The 20,025-nt window shown below is 43.4% G+C and overlaps 1 protein-coding gene across 4 annotated transcripts in view; it reads left to right on the forward strand.

The window, feature by feature from the left end:
* LOC106579904 (growth factor receptor-bound protein 10) overlaps positions 1 to 20,025 on the forward strand; it is a 90,656-nt gene that overhangs the window by 18,103 nt on the left and 52,528 nt on the right. For 2 of the 4 annotated variants that reach the window (XM_045702222.1, XM_014160279.2), the window contains 2 exons: positions 12,299 to 12,418; positions 14,542 to 14,615. In XM_045702222.1, coding sequence (XP_045558178.1) covers positions 14,613 to 14,615 — 3 coding nt within the window. In that variant the 5' untranslated portion in view covers positions 12,299 to 12,418; positions 14,542 to 14,612. Of the gene's footprint in view, positions 1 to 12,298; positions 12,419 to 14,541; positions 14,616 to 20,025 lie in introns of those variants that run through there. The other 2 variants (XM_014160263.2, XM_014160270.2) reach the window with 1 other exon arrangement.

The raw sequence follows: 20,025 nt of genomic DNA on the forward strand, positions 1-20,025 counted from the left end.
CTATGTTGGTGATAGGTGCCCCTTTTCCACCGTATGTTAAGATGACATTGATTGTCACAACATAGTTGTACCGTCATGTACAGTATAGACCTACTGTTGTTCTCTAGTTCAGTGTGACTAGACAGGCAAAGACAACAGAACGAGTTAACTGCAAGAGAAACATGAGCATAGCCCGAGGAATAGACCTCAAACCTCTGACTGCACCCCTCCCTCCCTCCCTGGCATGGAGAAATGTTGACTTGAAATCCCACAAGCAGACAGAGGAAATATGTCTTGTTGAATAAGAGCCCAGTGGAGAAGGAGAACCCCTTACTTTAATAGTTAAGGCTAAAAGTTAGCATGCTCTCTCTCTCTCCGCTCTCACACGGCTGTAATAATTAGGCCTAGCTGTGATGAAGATGTCCATTGTTAAGGCTCTGTTTGAAGTTACATTCTTCGTTCATGCAAGCTTGAGCAACAATCTCTCTAATTAGTACAGATGCGTACAGTACCAGTGGCACACGGTGCTCTAAAGTCCCCAGCCTTTCTAGTTGATCTATGCTTTGGGGCTAATTGCTCCGTTAAGGTCACAGTTAATCATATTTCACTATTCTGTTCAAGTGGAATGAGTCAAATCAAAGGCCCTTTTAACCCCCCCTCACAGAATGACTTTGATTCTGAAAAGGAATGATTAAACATAGGTATATGTTTTTTGTCAATTTGTCCAATTATGCCAAGTAACCCCCAAGGCACGTGTCATAAGAACACACTAGAATGTTCTGATTTTATTCATGGAGGAAAGCCCTTCCAGCCATATCTCACAGCAAAGAGTGTTTATCACACATAGGTATGCCTTTTGTGCCTCTCCTCTCAGACCAGCTTTATGATGAGGGCTTTACTGTTAAGTGTCATAGGCGAGGGGCAAGGGATCAATGTTTCTTGTGTTCTCAAGATCACCCGTACAGTACAGTATGAATTGTGACAGTAAATGAACCTTGGCTCTTAAATCGGTGGGGCTACACACTCACAGACCGGGACTGAGACACACATAGCAGTTCAAAGCGCGGTGCGTTCACACAGAGCACACACACAGAGGACACACACCCATACACACACACACTAATTACAAGTGAGCCCATTCAGTGGTTCTATTGATCCAAGTGCCAAGCTCTTTATTGTAGATAAACCCATGAGTGGATCATTATTTGCATGTTTCTCAACAAATTGGAAACAATGACAGTTGCTCAGAACTTTTAATGTAATTTATGTCCAATCAGCTTTTTCTATTTTGTGGATAATTCATATTTTATTATCAGGTTTGGCGGACTGTAATGCTGAACAGTTATTTAATTCTGAGGAACTTGGAGGAACTGTTGTAAACTATAAATCATTGTTTGGGCTACAACAATATTTGAATTGAAATGTTTGCCTAGTGGAAGTTTGCTTGACTACTCAAGATGGCGATGATGTATGTCCAAGAAATCTCTGCTACCTCACCTCACCCTACCAAGTCTGTTTCTCTAAGTTTTTCTATGTAAGTCAGAACCACAGGAGAAGATTTTGCTACCTTCGTTTGTCAATCTCAGAGAGAGGCAGCATGAGGAAAAAAGCTCATAAAATCTGCCCATTACTTTTCTGTTGAAGCTAGTGGTAGGGGCCTCCGCGACCCAGTGGAACAGACACCTTTTTCAAGGAACACAAACTGTTCAGTTCGTTCCACTCAGCATCAAGGCCTGGGCCTGCCTGGCTCTAGTTCTCTATCCGATGAGAGTGGAAGGCAGAACTGGTACTGAATGAAAATGCTGTGCTACTGTATTTCCCCTGCTGATAAATTAACAGCAGATACCTACTAACAAAAGGAGGTCTCTCTCTCGGCTCTGACGATGGTCCACATGATCTATGGCCACCATGACATCCTTCAGGGGGCTTCCTCTAATTTTGTTGTGGAGCAGGAAAGAGTAGGAGTGGTGCTGCTGCTGGCTGTGAAACTTGCGGCCAGCTTTTACTTTCTTATGTAATCAGGCAGGGCCATGGGATGGGAAATAGCACTGTAAAAGTACCAGGCAACCTGAAAATAATAGTCCATGACTACATGGCATGGGACAGTCTAGGCTTACTGCAACTCCAAACACCAATTAATAGCCTGATAGAAGTATTTCTGAAATATCATCAAAAGGGTCTCACTCAGAGCCATCTACATTGAGTGTACAAAACATTAGGAACACCTGCTCTTTCCATGACAGACTGACCAGGTGAAAGCTATGATCGCTTATTGATGTCACTTGTTAAATCTACTTCAATCAGTGTAGATCAGTGGTTCCCAAACTTTTTATAGTCCCGTACCCCTTCAAACATTCAACCTCCAGCTGCGTACCTCCTCTAGAACCAGGGTCAGCGCACTCTCAAATGTTGTTTTTTGACATCATTGTAAGCCTGCCACACAAACACTATACATTACATTTATTAAACATAAGAATGAGTGTGAATTTTTGTCACAACCCAGCTCGTGGGAAGTGACCAAGAGCTCTTTTATGACCAGGGCACAAATAATAATATAGTAATAATTAGGGATGCACGATATATCGGTGAACATAACGGATGTCTAGTTTAACCCCGATGTGCAAAACCGATGTCAAAGCTGACTCACATACCTATATAACGTAGGTACATGATGTAATGACGCCACATAAAATGTTGCTCTGTACATGCAACACAGTATTCCTTAAGCCATTTTGCCACAACTTTGGAAGTATGCTTGGGGTCATTGTCCATTTGGAAGACCTATTTGCGACCAAGCTTTAACTTCCTAACTGATGTCTTGAGATGTTGCTTCAATATATCCACATAATTTTCCATCCTCATGATGCCATCTATTTTGTGAAGTGCACCAGTCCTTCCTGCAGCAAAGCACCCCCACAACATGACGCTGCCACCCCTGTGCTTCACGGTTGGGATGGTGTTCTTTGGCTTGCAAGCCTCCCCCTTTTTCCTCCAAACATAACGATGGTCATTATGACCAAACAGTTTTATTTTTGTTTCATCAGACCAGAGTACATTTCTCCAAAAAGTATGATCTTTGTCCCCATGTGCAGTTGCAAACCGTAGTCTAGCTTTTTAATGCCGGTTTTGGAGCAGTGGCTTCTTCCTTGCTGAGCGGCCTTTCAGGTTATGTCAATATAGGACACGTTTTACTGTGGATATAGATACTTCTGTACCTGTTCCTTCCAGCATCATCACAAGGTCCTTTGCTGTTGTTCTGGGATTGATTTGCACTTTTCGCACCAAATTACATTCATCTCTAGGAGACAGAACGCATCTCCTTCCTGAGCGGTATGATGGCTGCGTGGTCCCATGGTGTTTATACTTGTGTACTATTGTTTGTACAGATGAACGTGGTACCTTCAGGCGTTTGGAAATTGCTCCCAAGGATGAACCAGACTTGTGGAGGTCTACAATTTTTTTTCTGAGGTCTTGGCTGATTTCTTTTGATTTTCCCATGATGTCAAGCAGAGGCACTGAGTTTGAAGGTAGGCCTTGAAATACATCCACAGGTACACCTCCAATTGACTCAAATGATGTAAATCAGAAGCGTCTAAAGCCAAAAGATTTTCTGGAATTTTCCAAGCTGTTCAAAGGCACAGTCAACTTAGTGTATGTAAACTTCTGACCCACTGGAATTGTGATACAATTGTGGTAATTATAAGTGAAATAATCTGTCTGTAAACAATTGTTGGAAAAATTACTTGTGTCATGCACAAAGTAGATATCCTAACCGACTTGCCAAAACTATAGTTTGTTAACAAGAAATTTGTGGACTGGTTGAAAATGAGTTTTAATGACTCCAACCTAGGTGTAAGTAAACTTCCGACTTCAACTGTAGTTGCGGAGTGTCCCTGTAATCGTAGATTCAGATCATTCAGCCGAGAAAAAACATCACCCAGATAGGCCAGTCGTGTGAGAAACTCATCATCATGCAAGAGGTCAGACAAGGGAAAATGATGGCCAGTAAAGAAAACATTAAGCTCGTCTCTCAATTAAAAAAACCGTGTCAGTACTCATCCCCTTGATAACCAGCGCACTTCTGTATGTTGTAAAAGCGTTACATGATCGCTGCCCAAATCATTGCATAATGCAGAAAATACACAAGAGTTCAGGGGCCTTGCTTTAACAATGTTAACCATTTTCACTGTTGTGTCCAAAACGTCTTTCAAGCTGTCAGGCATTCCCTTGGCAGCAAGAGACTCTCGGTGGATGTTGCGGTATACCCAAGTGGCGTTGGGAGCAACTGCTTGAACGCGCGTTACCACTCCACTATGTCGCCCTGTCATGGCTTTTGCGTTATCAGTACAGATACCAACACATCTTGACCACCAAAGTCCATTTGATGTCACAACGCTGTCCAGTACTTAAAAAATATCCTCTCATGTCCTGGTTTCCAGTGGTTTGCAGAAGAGGATGTCTTCTTTAATTGACCCCCCATAAACGTAATGGACATATACCAGTAACTGTGCCAGGCAGCGATGTCTGTTGACTCCAGCTGTAATGCATATAATTCACTGGCTTGTGTGCGAAGCAGTAATTGTTTCAAAACATCTCCTGCCATGTCACTGATGCTTGAAATAGTGTTTGTCAACGTCGTGTGTGTAGGTGGCAGGGAAGTCAGGCGCAGGAGAAACCAACTTGGTATCACTGAAGTTGTTTTAATAAAGAATAAACAAACAACGAACTCCAAAACCAAATGTACATAAAATAACATGGGCAACAATACCCGTAGCTCACTACTACAAAATACACGACACAAAAAATAACATACCAACAATCTCGGACAATGACATGAGGGGAAACAGAGGGTTAAATACACAACAGGTAATGAATGGGATTGGAACCAGGTGTGTAAGGAAACAAGACAAAACCAATGGAAAATTAAAAATGGATCAGTGATGGCTAGAAGACCGGTGACGTCGACCGCCGAGCACCACTCGAACAAGGAGGGGCATCGACTTCGGCAGAAGTCGTGACAGTACCCCCCCAGACGCCGTGGCTCCAGCAGCGCGTCGACACCGGCCTCGGGGACGACCCGGAGGACGAGGTGCAGGGCGACCCGGATGCAGACGATGGAACTCTCGCAGCAGGGAAGGATCTAAGACATCCTCCACCGGAACCCAACATCTCTCCTCTGGACCATACCCCTCCCAGTCCACGAGGTACTGAAGGCCCCTCGCCCGACGTCTCGAATCCAGGATGGATCGAACGGAGTATGCCGGGGCCCCCTCAATGTCCAGAGGGGGGCGGAGGAACCTCCCGCATCTCAGCCTCCTGGAGGGGGCCAGCCACCACCGGCCTGAGGAGAGACACATGGAACGAGGGGTTAATGCGGTAATTGGGAGGAAGCTTTAACCTATAACATACCTCGTTCACTCTCCTCAGGACTTTAAACGGCCCCACAAACCGCGGACTCAGCTTCCGGCAGTGCAGGCGGAGGGGCAGGTTTCTGGTCGAGAGCCAGACCATGTCCCCCGGTGTCCCCCCAGACCATGTCCCAACTCACTGAGGTGACGGTCTGCGCCAACTTTCTGGTGTCGTACGGCGCGATGAAGGTGGACGTGAGCGGCATCCCAGGTCTCCTCCGCGCGCCGGAACCAGTGGTCCACCGCAGGAGCCTCGGTCTGACTGATGCCAAGGGGCCAGAACCGGCTGATACCCCAACACGCACTGAAAGGGAGAGAGGGTAGTGGAGGAGTGGCGGAGCGAGTCCTTGTAATAAGACCTCAGAAACCTACCCCCATCCTGGTTCACTCTCTCCACCTGCCCGTTACTCTCAGGGTGAAAACCCGAGGTAAGGCTGACCAAGACCCCCAGACGTTCCATGAACGCCTTCCAGACCCTTGACGCGAACTGGGGACCCCGATCAGACATTATATCCTCAGGCACCCCGTAGTGCCGAAAGACTGTGTAAGCAGAGCCTCCACAGTTTGTAGGGCCGTAGGGAGACCGGGCAAAGGGAGGAGACGACAGGACTTAGAAAAGCGATCCACAATGACCAGGATCGTGGTGTTACCTTGTGAAGGTGGAAGATCGGTTATGAAATCCACCGACAAGTGCGACCACGGCCGTTGTGGAATGGGTAAGGGTTGTAACTTACCTCTGGGTAGGTGTCTAGGAGCATTTCACTGGGCGCACACTGAGCAGGAGGAAACATAAACCCTCACGTCCTTAGCTAAGGTGGGCCACCAGTACCTCCCACTAAGACAGCGCATCGTCCGACCAATCCCACGATAACCAGAGGAGGGTAACGTGTGAGCCCAGTAGATCAATCGGTCGCGGACAGCAGACAGAACGTACAGATGCCCAGCTGGACACTGAGGGGGAACGGGCTCTGCACGTGACGCCCGCTCAATGTTCGCATCCAGCTCCCATACTACCGGTGCCACCAAACAAGAGGCTGGAATGATGGGAGTGGGATCCATGGACCGCTCCTCTGTGTCATACAGCCGGGACAGTGCGTCTGCCTTAACGTTCTGGGAACCTGGTCTGTAAGAGAGAGTAAACACAAAACGGGTGAAAAACATGGCCCACCTTGCCTGGCGAGGATTCAGTCTCCTCGCCTTCCGGATGTACTCCAGATTGTGGTGGTCAGTCCAGATGAGAAAAGGGTGTTTAGCCCCCTCAAGCCAATGTCTCCACACCTTCAAAGCGTTGACGATAGCCAACAGCTCCCGGTCCCCCACATCATAGTTTCGCTCCACCGGGCTGAGCCTCTTAGAGAAGAAGGCACAGGGGCGGAGCTTAGGTGGCGTACCCGAACGCTGAGAGAGCACAGCTCCTATCCCAGCCTCAGACGTGTCCACCTCCACTCTGTAAATACGGATCCGGATGAGCCAACACAGGAACCGAGGTAAACAGAGCCAGTTTCCTAAAAGCCCTGTCCACCCCAGCCGGCCACTGCAAGCGCACCGGACCCCCCTTCAGCAGTGAGGTAATGGGAGCAGCTACCTGACCAAAACCCCAGTTAAACCTCCGGTAGTAATTGGCAAACCCTAAAAATCGCTGCACCTCCTTCACCGTGGTGGGAGTCGGCCAATTACGCACGGTGGCAATGCGGTCACTCTCCATCTCCACTCCTGACGTGGATAGGCGATATCCTAAGAAGGAGACGGACTGTTGAAAGAACAGGCATTTTTCAGCCTTGACATACAGGTCATGCTCCAACAGGCGACCAAGCACTTTGCGCACCAGGGACACATGCTCGGCGCGTGTAGCGGAGTAAATCAGAATGTCATCGATATACACCACTACACCCTGCCCGTGCAGGTCCCTGAAAATCTAATCTACAAAAGATTGGAAGACTGATGGAGCATTCTTCAACTCGTACGGCATGACGAGGTACTCATAATGCCCTGAGATGGTACTAAATGCTGTCTTCCACTCGTCTCCATCTCGGATACGCACCAGGTTGTACGCACTCCTGAGATCCAGTTGAGTGAAGAAGCATGCCCCGTGCATTAACTAAATCGCCGGGGCAATCAGAGGTAGCGGGTAACTGTAACCCACCGTGATTTTATTGAGACCTCGATAATCAATGCACGGGCGCAGACCTTCATCCTTCTTCTTCACAAAAAAGAAACTCGAGGAGACGGGTGAAATAGAGGGCCGAATGTACCCCTGCCGCAGGGATTCGGAGACATATGTCTCCATAGCCACCGTTTCCACTTGCGACAGGGGATACACGTGACTCCTGGGAAGTGCAGCGTCTACCATGAGATTTATCGCACAATCCCTCTGTCGATGGGGTGGTAATTGAGTCGCCTTCTTTTCACACAAGGCGAGAGCCAAATCGGCATATTCGGGGGGAATGCGCATGGTAGAGACCTGGTCTGGACTTTCCACCGTAGTAGCACCAACGGAAACCCCTACACACCTACCTGAGCACTCTCGCGACCACCCCGTGAGAGCCCTCTGTGGCCAAGAAACAGTGGGGTTATGAAAAATGAACCAAGGCAGACCCAGCACCACGGGATACGCAGGAGTGTCCATAAGGAAAATACTAATCTTTTCCTTGTGACCCCCCTGCGTCACCATACTCAAAGGAGCTGTGGCTTCCCTGATTAATCCTGACCCTAATGGTCGACTATCTAAGGTGTGAACGGGGAAAGGCACATCCACGGGTACAATGGGGATCCCTAAACTATGAGCAAAAGCTTGATCAATGAAATTCCCAGCCGCGCCTGAATCTACTAGCGCCTTATGCTGGGAACGCGGGGGAAAATCTATAAAAGTAACAGACACAAACATAAGTGCAACAGAGGGCTCTGGAAGAGAATGGTGCCTACTCACCTGGGGTGGTGCCAGAGCACCCTGCCTGTTACCTCGATTCCCAGAGGAACCTACCCGACACCGACCAGCAGTGTGACCTCTGCGGCCACAGATGGTGCGCGAGTGGGAACCTCCTCCGGTCTCCCTGTGCACCCCCTCTCCCAGTTCCCTGGGTATAGGAGAGGGAGTGTGGGAGGATGGAACCACCAGACCCCGATCTGGACGTCCGCGAGGACAATGACATTAGGGGAAACAGAGGGTTAAATACACAACAGGTAATGAATGGGATTGGAACCAGGTGTGTAAGGAAACAAGACAAAACCAATGGAAAATGAAAAAGGGATCAGTGATGGCTAGAAGACCGGTGACGTCGACCGCCGAGCACCACTCGAACAAGGAGGGGCATCAACTTCGGCAGAAGTCGTGACAGTGTTGTTTGATGGAGTCATTGTCTGTATAGTTTTTTTTGCCTTTTCCCCCAGCATTGTCCCAGCCATATCCGCGGCAGCAGGAAGAATTAAGTCCTCCACAATAGTATGGGGCTTGCCTGTCCTAGCCACTCAGTAGCTCACCATATAAGAAGCTTCTAGCCCCTTCTTATTAATGGTATCTGTTGCTTTTATTCATGACATACTACTCGAAAGTCATCTTTATTCTCGCTCAAAAAACTCTGGTGGCTTATTTTTCAAATTGTCATGTTTCGTTTCTAAATGTCTGCGCAAGAGTGAAGGTTTCTCAAGAGAGAGTAACGGTTAATGTGATTGGATGTTAATTATTTGACGAGGCTACCTGTATTTGACATTGTGTTGTTATTTTGCTGAACACTAGATGGTTTAATTTTATTTTTGGCAGTGAAACGAGACTACTTCGGCGAGAGAAAAATCTCACCCAAATGTATTGCCTCATTGGACAATATAAATGTGAGACAGGTTAAAGAAGGATTTTTAAGCCTTGCGTCAATTGAGACATACATTTAACAGGTAACAGATTTAAGTGCCTTTGACCGCAATTCTGCTGCGTTTTTCACGCTTAACAGTTTCCTGTGTTTATCAAGAATGGCCCACCACCCAAAGGACATCCAGCCAACTTGACACAACTGTGGGGACCATTGGAGTCAACATGGGCCAGCATCCCTGTGGAACGCTTTCAACACGTTGTAGTCCATACCCCAACAAATTGAGGCTGTTCTTAGGGCAAAAGGGGGTGCAACTCAATATTAGGAAGGTGTTCCTAAAGTTTTGTCCACCCAGTGTATATGTCCAAACTTGCAAAATCTATGGTTTTGGTCTAACTGTACATGTATGAAAAAGTATTGTAAGGTAATTGTGGTTTGAGTTGGGGGGGAAAAACTCCAAAAATTTATTCAGCTTCATTCAGTGAGAAACTGTGCTAGGCCTAAGCCTGCAGATGACTGTGTCATGTATATGGCCTGTATTTCAGGGGAAATGTTAATAGGTTAATAGGATTCTGCCTTTAAGATGTTCAAATAGACCAAAGGTCCAACTTGTTGTTGAACTTTCTCCTGTCTTGACCCAGGGATTGGATGAGGCTTTAGCTACATGTCAACACTCACAGGAAGCACCAGCAAAGTATTGGCTGTAGGGCTTGGAATAACAGCATCATTGTGTCAGTTGCTGTTTCTGTTTCTCATAAGTTTTAAAATGTGATCTTGTCTGTCTGACCAGGATTCTCAGACAGTGGTTACAACAAAATACTTAATAATCTGATCTGCACCAACTTTTACCTTTTTGTATCTGTTTTCATCTGGTTTCTAATGATCAACACCACCAACCAGGCCGGGTGATAAAGGTGGCCAATTGTGGTCTATAAACCTCTTGATGTCACATCCTGACCAGTATAAGGGGTTATTTGTTATTGTAGTTTGGTCAGGACGTGGCAGGGGTGTGTTTGTTTAGAGTGTTTCGGGGTTTGTTGGGCTATGTTCTGTTTTAAGAGGGGTGTTTGTTTAGAGTGTTTCGGAGTTTGTTGGGTTATGTTCTTGTAAGTCTATTTCTATGTTAGTTCTAGTATGTCTATTTCTATGTGGTGTTTGTTGGGTTGACCTTCAATTGGAAGCAGCTGCTCCTAGTTGCTTCTAATTGAAGGTCCTATTTAAGAGGGGTGTTTTTTCTATGGGATTTGTGGGTAGTTGTTCCTTGTTTAGTGTTTGTTGCACCTGACAGGACTGTTTTGTTCTTTTTTGTATACGTATTTAGTTGTTTCTCCTTCGTCAAATAAAAAGAAGATGAGTATACATATTCCCGCTGCATTTTGGTCCAATCCTTACGACAACCGTGACACTTGAGAATGATTAAAAAAGCAACATAAAATCTTTTTTGAGTGAGGATGTTCACTGTAGGTTTAATTTCCTTCCACACACCACATGAGTACAGTAGTTTCAACTTAGAACTTTTGAACAATCATACCATAGCCTTTAACTAAGACCTGAGAGTTGTTTGCTGCTAGAAGCTGTTTACTGTTTAGGCTAGTGTTTACTGACCTGTAGAACTACACTCAGCAAAAAAAGAAATGTCCCTTTTTCAGGACCCTGTCTTTCAAAGATAATTCGTAAAAATCCAAATAACTTCACAGATCTTCATTGTAAAGGGTTTAAACACTGTTTCCCATGCTTGTTAAATTGCAATGTCCGTACTGTGAGACGCCTAAGACAGCGCTACAGGGAGACAGGACGGACAGCTGATCGTCCTCGCAGTGGCAGACCATGTGTAAGAACACCTGCACAGGATCGGTACATCCGAACATCACACCTGCAGGACAGGTACAGGATGGCAACAACAACTGCCCGAGTTCAACCAGGAACGCACAATCCCTCCATCAGTGCTCAGACTGTCCACTATAGGCTGAGAGAGGCTGGACTGAGGGCTTGTAGGCCTGCTGTAAGGCAGGTCCTCACCAGACATCACCGGCAACAATGTCGCCTATGGGCCGCAAACCCACCGTCGCTGGACCAGACTGGCAAAAAGTGCTCTTCACTGACGAGTTGTGGTTTTGTCTCACCCGCGGTGATGGTCGGATTCACGTTTATGGTCGAAGGAATGAGTGTTACACCGAGGCCTGTACTCTGGAGCGGGATCAATTTGGAGGTGGAGGGTCCGTCATGGTCTGGGGCGGTGTGTCACAGCATCATCGGACTGAGCTTGTTGTCATTGCAGGCAATCTCAACGCTGTGCGTTACAGGGAAGACATCCTCCTCCCTCATGTGGTACCCTTCCTGCAGGCTCATCCTGACCTGACCCTCCAGCATGGCAATGCCACCAGCCATACTGCTCGTTCTGTGCGTGATTTCCTGCAAGACAGGAATATCAGTGTTCTGCCATGGCCAGCAAAGAGCCCGCATCTCAATCCCATTGAGCACGTCTGGGACCTGTTGGATCGGAGGGTGAGGGCTATGGACATTCCCCCCAGAAATGTCCGGGAACATGCAGGTGCCTTGGTGGAAGAGTGGGGAAACATCTCACAGCAAGAACTGGCAAATCCGGTGCAGTCCATAAGGAGGAGATGCACTGCAGTACTTAATGCAGATGGTGGACACACCAGATACTGACTGTTACTTTTCATTTTGACCCCCTCTTTGTTCAGGGACACATTATTCAATTTCTGTTAGTCACATGTCTGTGGAACTTGTTCAGTTTATGTCTCAGTTGTTGAATCTTGTTATGTTCATACAAATATTTACACATGTTAAGTTTGCTGAAAATAATCGCAGTTGACAGTGATAGGACGTTTCTTTTTTTGCTGAGTTTATGTGGGTTAAGATGTGCTCTGTCCTATATTAGTTTCCACTGTTCTGAAGCATTTTAGTTTAATTATCGTCCATCATGAAGCTACACACTGAAGAAGGATGTTAACCCAAAACGTCTGTGTATGCTATCCTTGATGCAGTAAAAATAATTGTAAAAGATCGTCAGAAACTGTTTTATTGTGGACCCTTTAGCTACATTTTTGCATGTGTAGTTTCATTAATCTCTCCTGTTTTCTTTTACAGGTCTTGCATCATCTATCAAAAGTGAATGGGAAAACCCAAAGAACAGAGATTGAGAAATAGCTCCATAACATGGCTGTAGCCGGATGTCCAGATTATTTTCTACACCATCCAAATTATCAGGTAAATAATACATGTATTTTACTAGATGTTTTGTACCATCTATATTTCAGTACATTGACCTCTTTGTCTTTGTTCTTGAGTGTTCATGTGTAGATTTCAAATGTTTTAATATGTCAGAGATATCAATTAATATGGAATAGCAATTACGAATGTTACAATTGCTCTCATTTATTACTGTGATGTTTTCTGTTAAAACTGTTGGCTTAGACCATAGCTAACCACACCATCTATCAGACCTAGCTTCAAATATGATTTATTTTCTTTCAGTAACTTTGAGCGTTTACTTGAGCCTGGCTGCAGTGCCAGTTGGGCAGGGTTTTCACTTTTGTGAGTATTCCATTGGTACTTTTTCACAAGGCAAAGTTCAAGCAAGCACAGCTAAAGTGTTAAAAGGATTTCAAATACTATTTGAACCCAGGTCTGCCATATTTTATAAGCTCTTTATTAGCTGTGGTAATATTCTAGTGTTTGCTGAAGCAGCACAATTTGGGATTTGGAACACTTATTTACACAAGTCATAAACGTAAAAATAAAAATAAAACGCTCTAAATGCATCTAACATATGGAACTGTATATAAAACTATACATGGAGTGGTTAGGAAAAGACTGTTTGAACACTCCCAGTTCCCCTGCTATAAGCCCTCCCTCATCCCAGAGCCAGAGCTGAGGGAAGGCGGGAGAGAGAAGTAAAAACCAGAGCCCCACTCTCTCAGCTGGGCCGTAGCAAAAAACCTTGCTGTGAATGTACCTGTCATGGCCAATAGATTTAGTGGCAGAGCATGAATGAAAACAGAAATGCCAATGAATGGCAGTGGCATGGACGCACATTCTTTTGGGCTGAATACATTGATGGTAATTCACATGGTGCATGGCCCAGCATGGGGAATCTGGACCCGACGTAAGACCGTCAGCAGTGGTCTCAATCAACAGATTAACCGGATTGTTTTGAGGGGCTTTTAAAAAAAAAGTTTTACATTGTTTGTTTCCACGTGCAGCAGTTCAACCCCAGTCCAGTGGGAAATAGACTATCAATCAGCCTGGTCACTTGCCCTGTAGAGGAGAGTTCAACCCATCCAGCCCTAAAGGGCTATTTAGGAAGCCTGTGCTGTGGGGATTTTAGCTTGTCATCCACCACCCACCCTCTCCCTTGGGCTTTCATTGTGGTTAAGGCTAAAGAATAGAATATGAATAGGCTATGTCCACTTTTCTAGTATAAGACACACTCGTTTAGTCATGCAGCTAAACTCAAAGTATCTCAGCTAGCGTAACAGTTCCTAGAAGTAGCTAGCCTATGCATCTGATCTCTTCCTCCACGGGCTCATTCACACTGTCAGTTTTTTCATTGGTAAATAATGGGCAGAAACAGTTTCTTTATCCTGGGGTTATATAACTAGTAAATGTTATGGGATTCTGGGCTCAGCTCCAAGGCGGTGTTGGAAAGAGAGCGAGAGAGAGCTGGGTGAACTGACTGGAGGTTTGCCACAGCACTCCAAGGAAAGCTTACCAACTTAATTACTGTATTGAGTAGGACTATTGAACTGGATTTTATATGGATGGAATTGTCTCAGTTTTTGTACTTTCAATTAGAGCTGGGGGATATGGACCAAAATCCATATCGCAATAAATTGCCTGAATTGATGCAATAACAATAAATAGAACTATACGTTTATAAAAAAAATAACAATTATGATCCTTTAAACTACTACTACTAGTTTGATGGAAATTGTCCCGTTAAAAATCACCCATTTTAGGAAACTTATTTCATTTCAAATTTCACATTTAGTAGTATAGTATAGTAGTATAGGCTACTTATAGTAATGAACGATATCAGCAAAAGTGATGGATCATTTCCAGTTCATCGTCCCAGCTCTACTTTCAATTAAACACTGTGTGAAAGGTCAGGTGTTTGTAGTCCTGTTATGAGTTTGTGCTTATGGTCTGGGATGCCAGTGAAGGAGAATTGTATCTTCTGAGTCATGTTCATTAGTCACCAAACAGAAGAAAATGGTCAGAAACAGGGAGGGTCTGGACACAAACGTTTAATTTTCTGTTTCAAAAAGTTTTCAAGCGTTTTACGTTGCGTGCCCTAATGAACAGAAGTCTGGTTTTTCTTTGTTTGGTAGATCTGGAGGGTCGCATCATGTTTCCATGTTGGGTCAGTCAGTGATGGATCGATAGACTTCTGTCATCAAAGATGGTACAGTATATAATAGTGCAGTACATACAGTGGGGTCTGAAATGATTGACACCCTTGATAAAGATTAGCAAAAATGACTGTATAAAATAATTAAAATACTGAACTATATTGTATGGGGAAATTATATTATTTTATACTAATACGATTCCTCAAATAAGAAGATTTTGTTTAACAAATAATATTTTTGACACCCCTAAAGATTCTTCTAAATAAAGTAGCAATGACTACATCAAGCCTGTGACTCTACAAACTTGTTGGATACATTTGCAGTTTGTTTTGGTTGTGTTTCAGATAATTTTCTGGCCAAAATAAATTAATGGTAAATAATGTAGTGTTTCATTTTGGAGTCACTTTTATTGTAAATAAGAATAGAACATATTTCTAAACACTTCTACAGTAATGTGGATGCTACCATGATTACGGATAATCCTGAATGAATTGTGAATAACGATGAGTGATAAAGTTACAGAGGGTCAAAGATCACAAGCTTGATGTAGTCATTGTGTGCTAGGAATATGGGACCAAATACAACACTTTTGACTACTTTATTTGTAAGGATCTTTAGGGGTGTCAAAAATGTAGCCCCCTACATTTAAAAATAATTGATGACTTGTTAAACAAACTCTCTTTCTCTGAGCAATTGAATTAGTATAAAATAATAAAATGTCAAAAAATGTTGGAACATACAATGTAGCTCAGTATTTTAATTATTTATTTTCTACCCAAAATTTTGCTCATCTTTATCAAGGGTGCCAATAATTTGGGACCCCACTGTAATTGATGTAGGCCTACGTGTAGGGTTATGATCTTTAATAGTTAATGGACACATGGATTGCGTTCTCGCTCTTGGTTTGCTTCTAATAGGTCTTTGGGTCACAGTGTCTGTCGAGTTAACTGTATTGATCCCCAGAGGGGTAACTGGGTTTTGCCACCAGCGGCAGACATACAAGGCCAGTGAGACAGTTACGTGAAGGTTCACTGGCAGTGCCAGACATTTTTAACTGGGGAAGCTTTTTAATGGAAGGACTGTCCGGCCAGCAATCCCAGTTGATTGGTGTTTATTCTGACCATAGACACAAGGAACCACATTAGATGGCTGTGGATTTGTGGTTCCTCGCTTGCATGTCAATATCAGACTGGGTATTTTGTAATCAAACATCATAATAACAAAACATTTAAAAAATACAATAAATATAAGTACCTGACGATAGACACAAGGAAGCACATTAGATGTGCAGGACAATTGTATGTTGATGCCTGTAGATTCGTGATTTGTCTGTTAGCATGGAAATAACCTACCATTACAATTCGAACACGCTAGCTAACTCGCTCTTACAGCAAATAAATACAAAAGCACATCCCAGGATGCCCCCAATATCTAACAGGCACCGTACACATTTATACATCAAGACATATACATAATGAACTCGTACACATTGTAAATATGGAAATAGAATAAAGTATTTCAGGACGTGACCTACCAATTGCATGTCAATATCAGAATGGGAAGAATTTACGTTCGTGATCTCCCCCTATCTGAAAGCATAACCAATGGTATAGCACCTATCGATATGTAAATTCAACCAACCAATAGGAATACATAAACATTGAATACATATTTCTGCAGTGTCAAGGGGAAACATAACTGTTACACAAGCAAAATACACTTGACTTCAATACATCCTCAAAAACATTCATATTGTTACCTGAGAAGATCCTATATATGATGGGATACATTCCATAGCTTACTATTATTGTAGCCAGGCTGCCTTGCTAGATACTAGCTAATTTTTACAACTTTGCAATAAGTCAAGTGCAACAATTTTGAAACTGTGTGTCTGTTGGTCACAAGTTCTCCATGGTGATCTCTCTGCTCTTGTCCGCCTGTAACCTCTGTCCTAGTAAACAGTCCTACCTGGTCTCTCAAAAGGTGAAATGCTTTTACAGGTTGAGGAGCTTAATATGATAGTAGAAACAAGATCATAGGTCCATCACAGCCTGATCCAGCCTTCCAGGAATCTAAACTCAGACCATCTCCTGTGCATGAGGCGCTTTGAGGGTGCTTCACACCGTTAATCGTGTTAGAGTTCAAAGCCACAGAGCCGCTCTGACTATTGTAACATATGTCAGCAACTCGAAAACAGCCAAAGCAATGAGGTTCGTAAATATGTAATAATGAACCATTGGACTATGGCTGCTACACAGCTGTGGACTTAGTATTGAGCTCAAGAGTCTGTGTTAAATAGTATTGTGGTTAGTTTAATGTTTTAGTGTACTGAATAGACTAGGCATATTCCTTGGAAACAGAGGTTGGCCTACTTGCTAAAGTAGTTTCCATTTGTCAAGATGGCTTACTGTTTCAGTTTATACTGACTGTAAAATGTAAATAGGATTCCGTGCAGGCCTAAACTCTGAAGAAATAAGTGACATTTAAAGATGCACTATGCAGAAATCGCTCCGCCATTTCCTGGTTGCTACAAAGGGTACCACTTTACTTGACACCCAGCATCATAACACGTTATGACACGGTCATAACCATGTCATAACCGCTGACATAACTTGTTATAATATGGTCATAACACTGTCATGACACATTATGTTTATGCTATATATATATATATATTTTTTTTTAAATTAACCATTTTAAGTGATTGTAATTGTGCACATATTGATGTCAGACATGCACCTACCCCAATGCTGTGTTTCTGATGACTGGGATGAATGCAGCAGCAGATTTCAGGAGCAGGACAAGACACCCTCTTTTTGACTGATGACTGATATATGGGCATGTATGGCATTATCTGGCATTATGATGCTCATAATGCTTCTTGACAGTGTCATAAAGTGTATTTTCTTAGTCCAAGTGAACCAGGATGGCCATAATGCTTCATGACAGTGTTATTTAAAATATGATGAGAAAGCATGACTGTAAAGAATTCATTACAACAACTAAGGATTTAAGAAACAAACCTTCAAATGAAAGGAAACTTCTTGAAAGGGAAAAACTAATTTTAATAAATGTGGGTTTTGACATTTTTATGTAGGTGTCATAACCAGCCATAAAATAACGCAATATATGTCACAACATGTGTAAATATGTGTCATGACTGTGTTATGACCATATTATGACAGGTTATGACAAGTTATGTCAGTTATGACCATGTCATACTGGGTGTCAAGTAAAGTGTTACCAAAATGGTAATAGTTTGCCTAATTTCAGTTTGTGACAAAACAAGCAAGTATAGTATAGATAATCATTGTACCATCTAAACTGCTGTGAAATATATTTTCAATAACCAAAAATATTGTATTTTCAGCTGCTTGAAGCTGGTGTACAAAACAAAATTTAAGCTAGGGATGCATAGAAATAGTGCACGTAGATCTGCCGCTTCTTAGACTTGCTTTCAATGAGAATGATAGATCTATAACTCACATTTCTATGTGAATTCGGTCAGGTCGCCCAAAAAGTGACATACTGCAGGTTTAAACGATTCAAAGAATTGAACTGCCTAGAATACGATTACAAGGAAAATCTCTATGGAAATGACAGGTTAAATACAAATGTTCAATGTGAAGCAGCACATTATAACATTGCTCATAGAAGCATGAGTCAAAGTTCTGCAGAGAGAAATATATATATAGGTTAGCTATAGGTTTATCATTTTGTCTGCAGCTATGTTGACTCTGTGTCCCGAATGGCATCCTATCCCCCATGTTGTGCACTACTTTTGACCAGGGCCAATAGGGCTCTGGTCAAAATAAGTGCACTATGTAGTGAATATCATGCCATTTGTGACAAAGGCTCTGGCTTCACGCTGCTGTAGCCATTAAAGCTGATCTTATTCCCTGAAACACATCAGTCTTTGTAGAGCAGTACATTCTTCGCCTTGAGTTTTATATGTGTTTTTAGAGTGAATGAAGTGGGGATTTTTCTGGCAGAAGCATATGGTTTTCTGTTCCTGGAAGTCAAGCTTTCTTGTTCTGGTTTTTCTTGGAAGTAAATAGGGAGATTCAAAAATCTGGTTCTTTTACTTTATTTTTGAGACACTGACCGACAGGAAAGGTTTGGGTTGAGCTGCGTTTGTTGAATCAGGATGCATTTTAGGCCTCTAGTGGGTTACAAGACAAATGTGCCCTGACTTGTAAAAGAAGTTCAGTGTTTCAAAGCTTCTCTCTCTCCACCAGAGAAACCTCAATGGAAACCGTAGGCTTATCTACATAAACATACAGCAATAAAATCTGCTATTTAAATTGGTATTTGACTTTACCATGGTGTTGCAGGGCTAAGTATCCTACTGAATTAGGCTACTAGACTAGGAGTTCGGCGTCATCTAGCAGTAGAGTAGGCCATTTCACCCTAGCCTCTAGTCCACAATACATCCATGCACTTGTATTTAGGTTAGCATGCAATGAAACTCTATGACAATTGGACCACATATTGTTATTGTTTTTATTCAGGAGAGTTAAACAATGTGACTTTTGAACGTAATAGAATGACCAATGGAAGTTCAAGGTGGGAGAAATTGTGACCTTTTCTGGAATGTTAGGTAGCATTTAAATGATCCTTAGTGTGAGGATTATGCTGGTTTTATAGAGAGCTAACATTTAGGAAATGCCTCATGAAAGTTAGTAATGCACTATGCAAAACCACAACATCAGTTATTGAGGAAAGTGAACCAGTGTTGAGTAGTATGAATACGCCTACCAGAATAGAATCTAGGCCTAAACATGAATAGGCCCCTACTTGTTCAGCGAGGTAGCCCTGCATATGGAAAGAGGCTGTGTTTATTTTATATTCTAGTGGGTGTACTGGGTGTGTTAGTGCCGGACGATAGCAATACAGGAATGACGTACAGTAGCCTACTGTACTTAACAGCTGTTAGGCTATTCTATATCCACCCATTACTGTGGAAACAAATAATAGGCCACACCTATTCTCATTCTCGTCCTCTCACTCTGTGTGTCTCCAAAGAGACAGCACAGTGTGGAAAGTCCAAATTGAACTCTTGATCTTCTTACTTAATTATGTATGCTAATAAGGAACTCAAATTGCTCTCAGGGTGTTTAAGAACATTCTATTCTAACAGACTAGCCTTGACGAGGACTGTCAGCAAATCAATAGTTTTTATCGCACATAACACAACAGTTATTTTTTAATCCGAAAGCATAGTGCTTCTTCTTAGCAAAGCCCCATGAAGGACCCATGTGTGATTATTGTGTCAGGCACTCCCCTTTCAACACCACAACCCTAACATTGGCCTTGTCTTGACCTTGTTCAAACCCCTAACCTCAGCCTGAACCATACCACTGTCCCTGTTCTTAACCCTGACCTTATCTTGGCCCCTACCTTAGTCCTGGTCCCATATCTGCCTTATATCTGGCCCTTTTTATAAACCTGACCCCAACTTTA

This window comes from Salmo salar, chromosome ssa02, assembly GCF_905237065.1.
Source record: "Salmo salar chromosome ssa02, Ssal_v3.1, whole genome shotgun sequence".
NCBI classification, from domain to species: domain Eukaryota; kingdom Metazoa; phylum Chordata; class Actinopteri; order Salmoniformes; family Salmonidae; genus Salmo; species Salmo salar.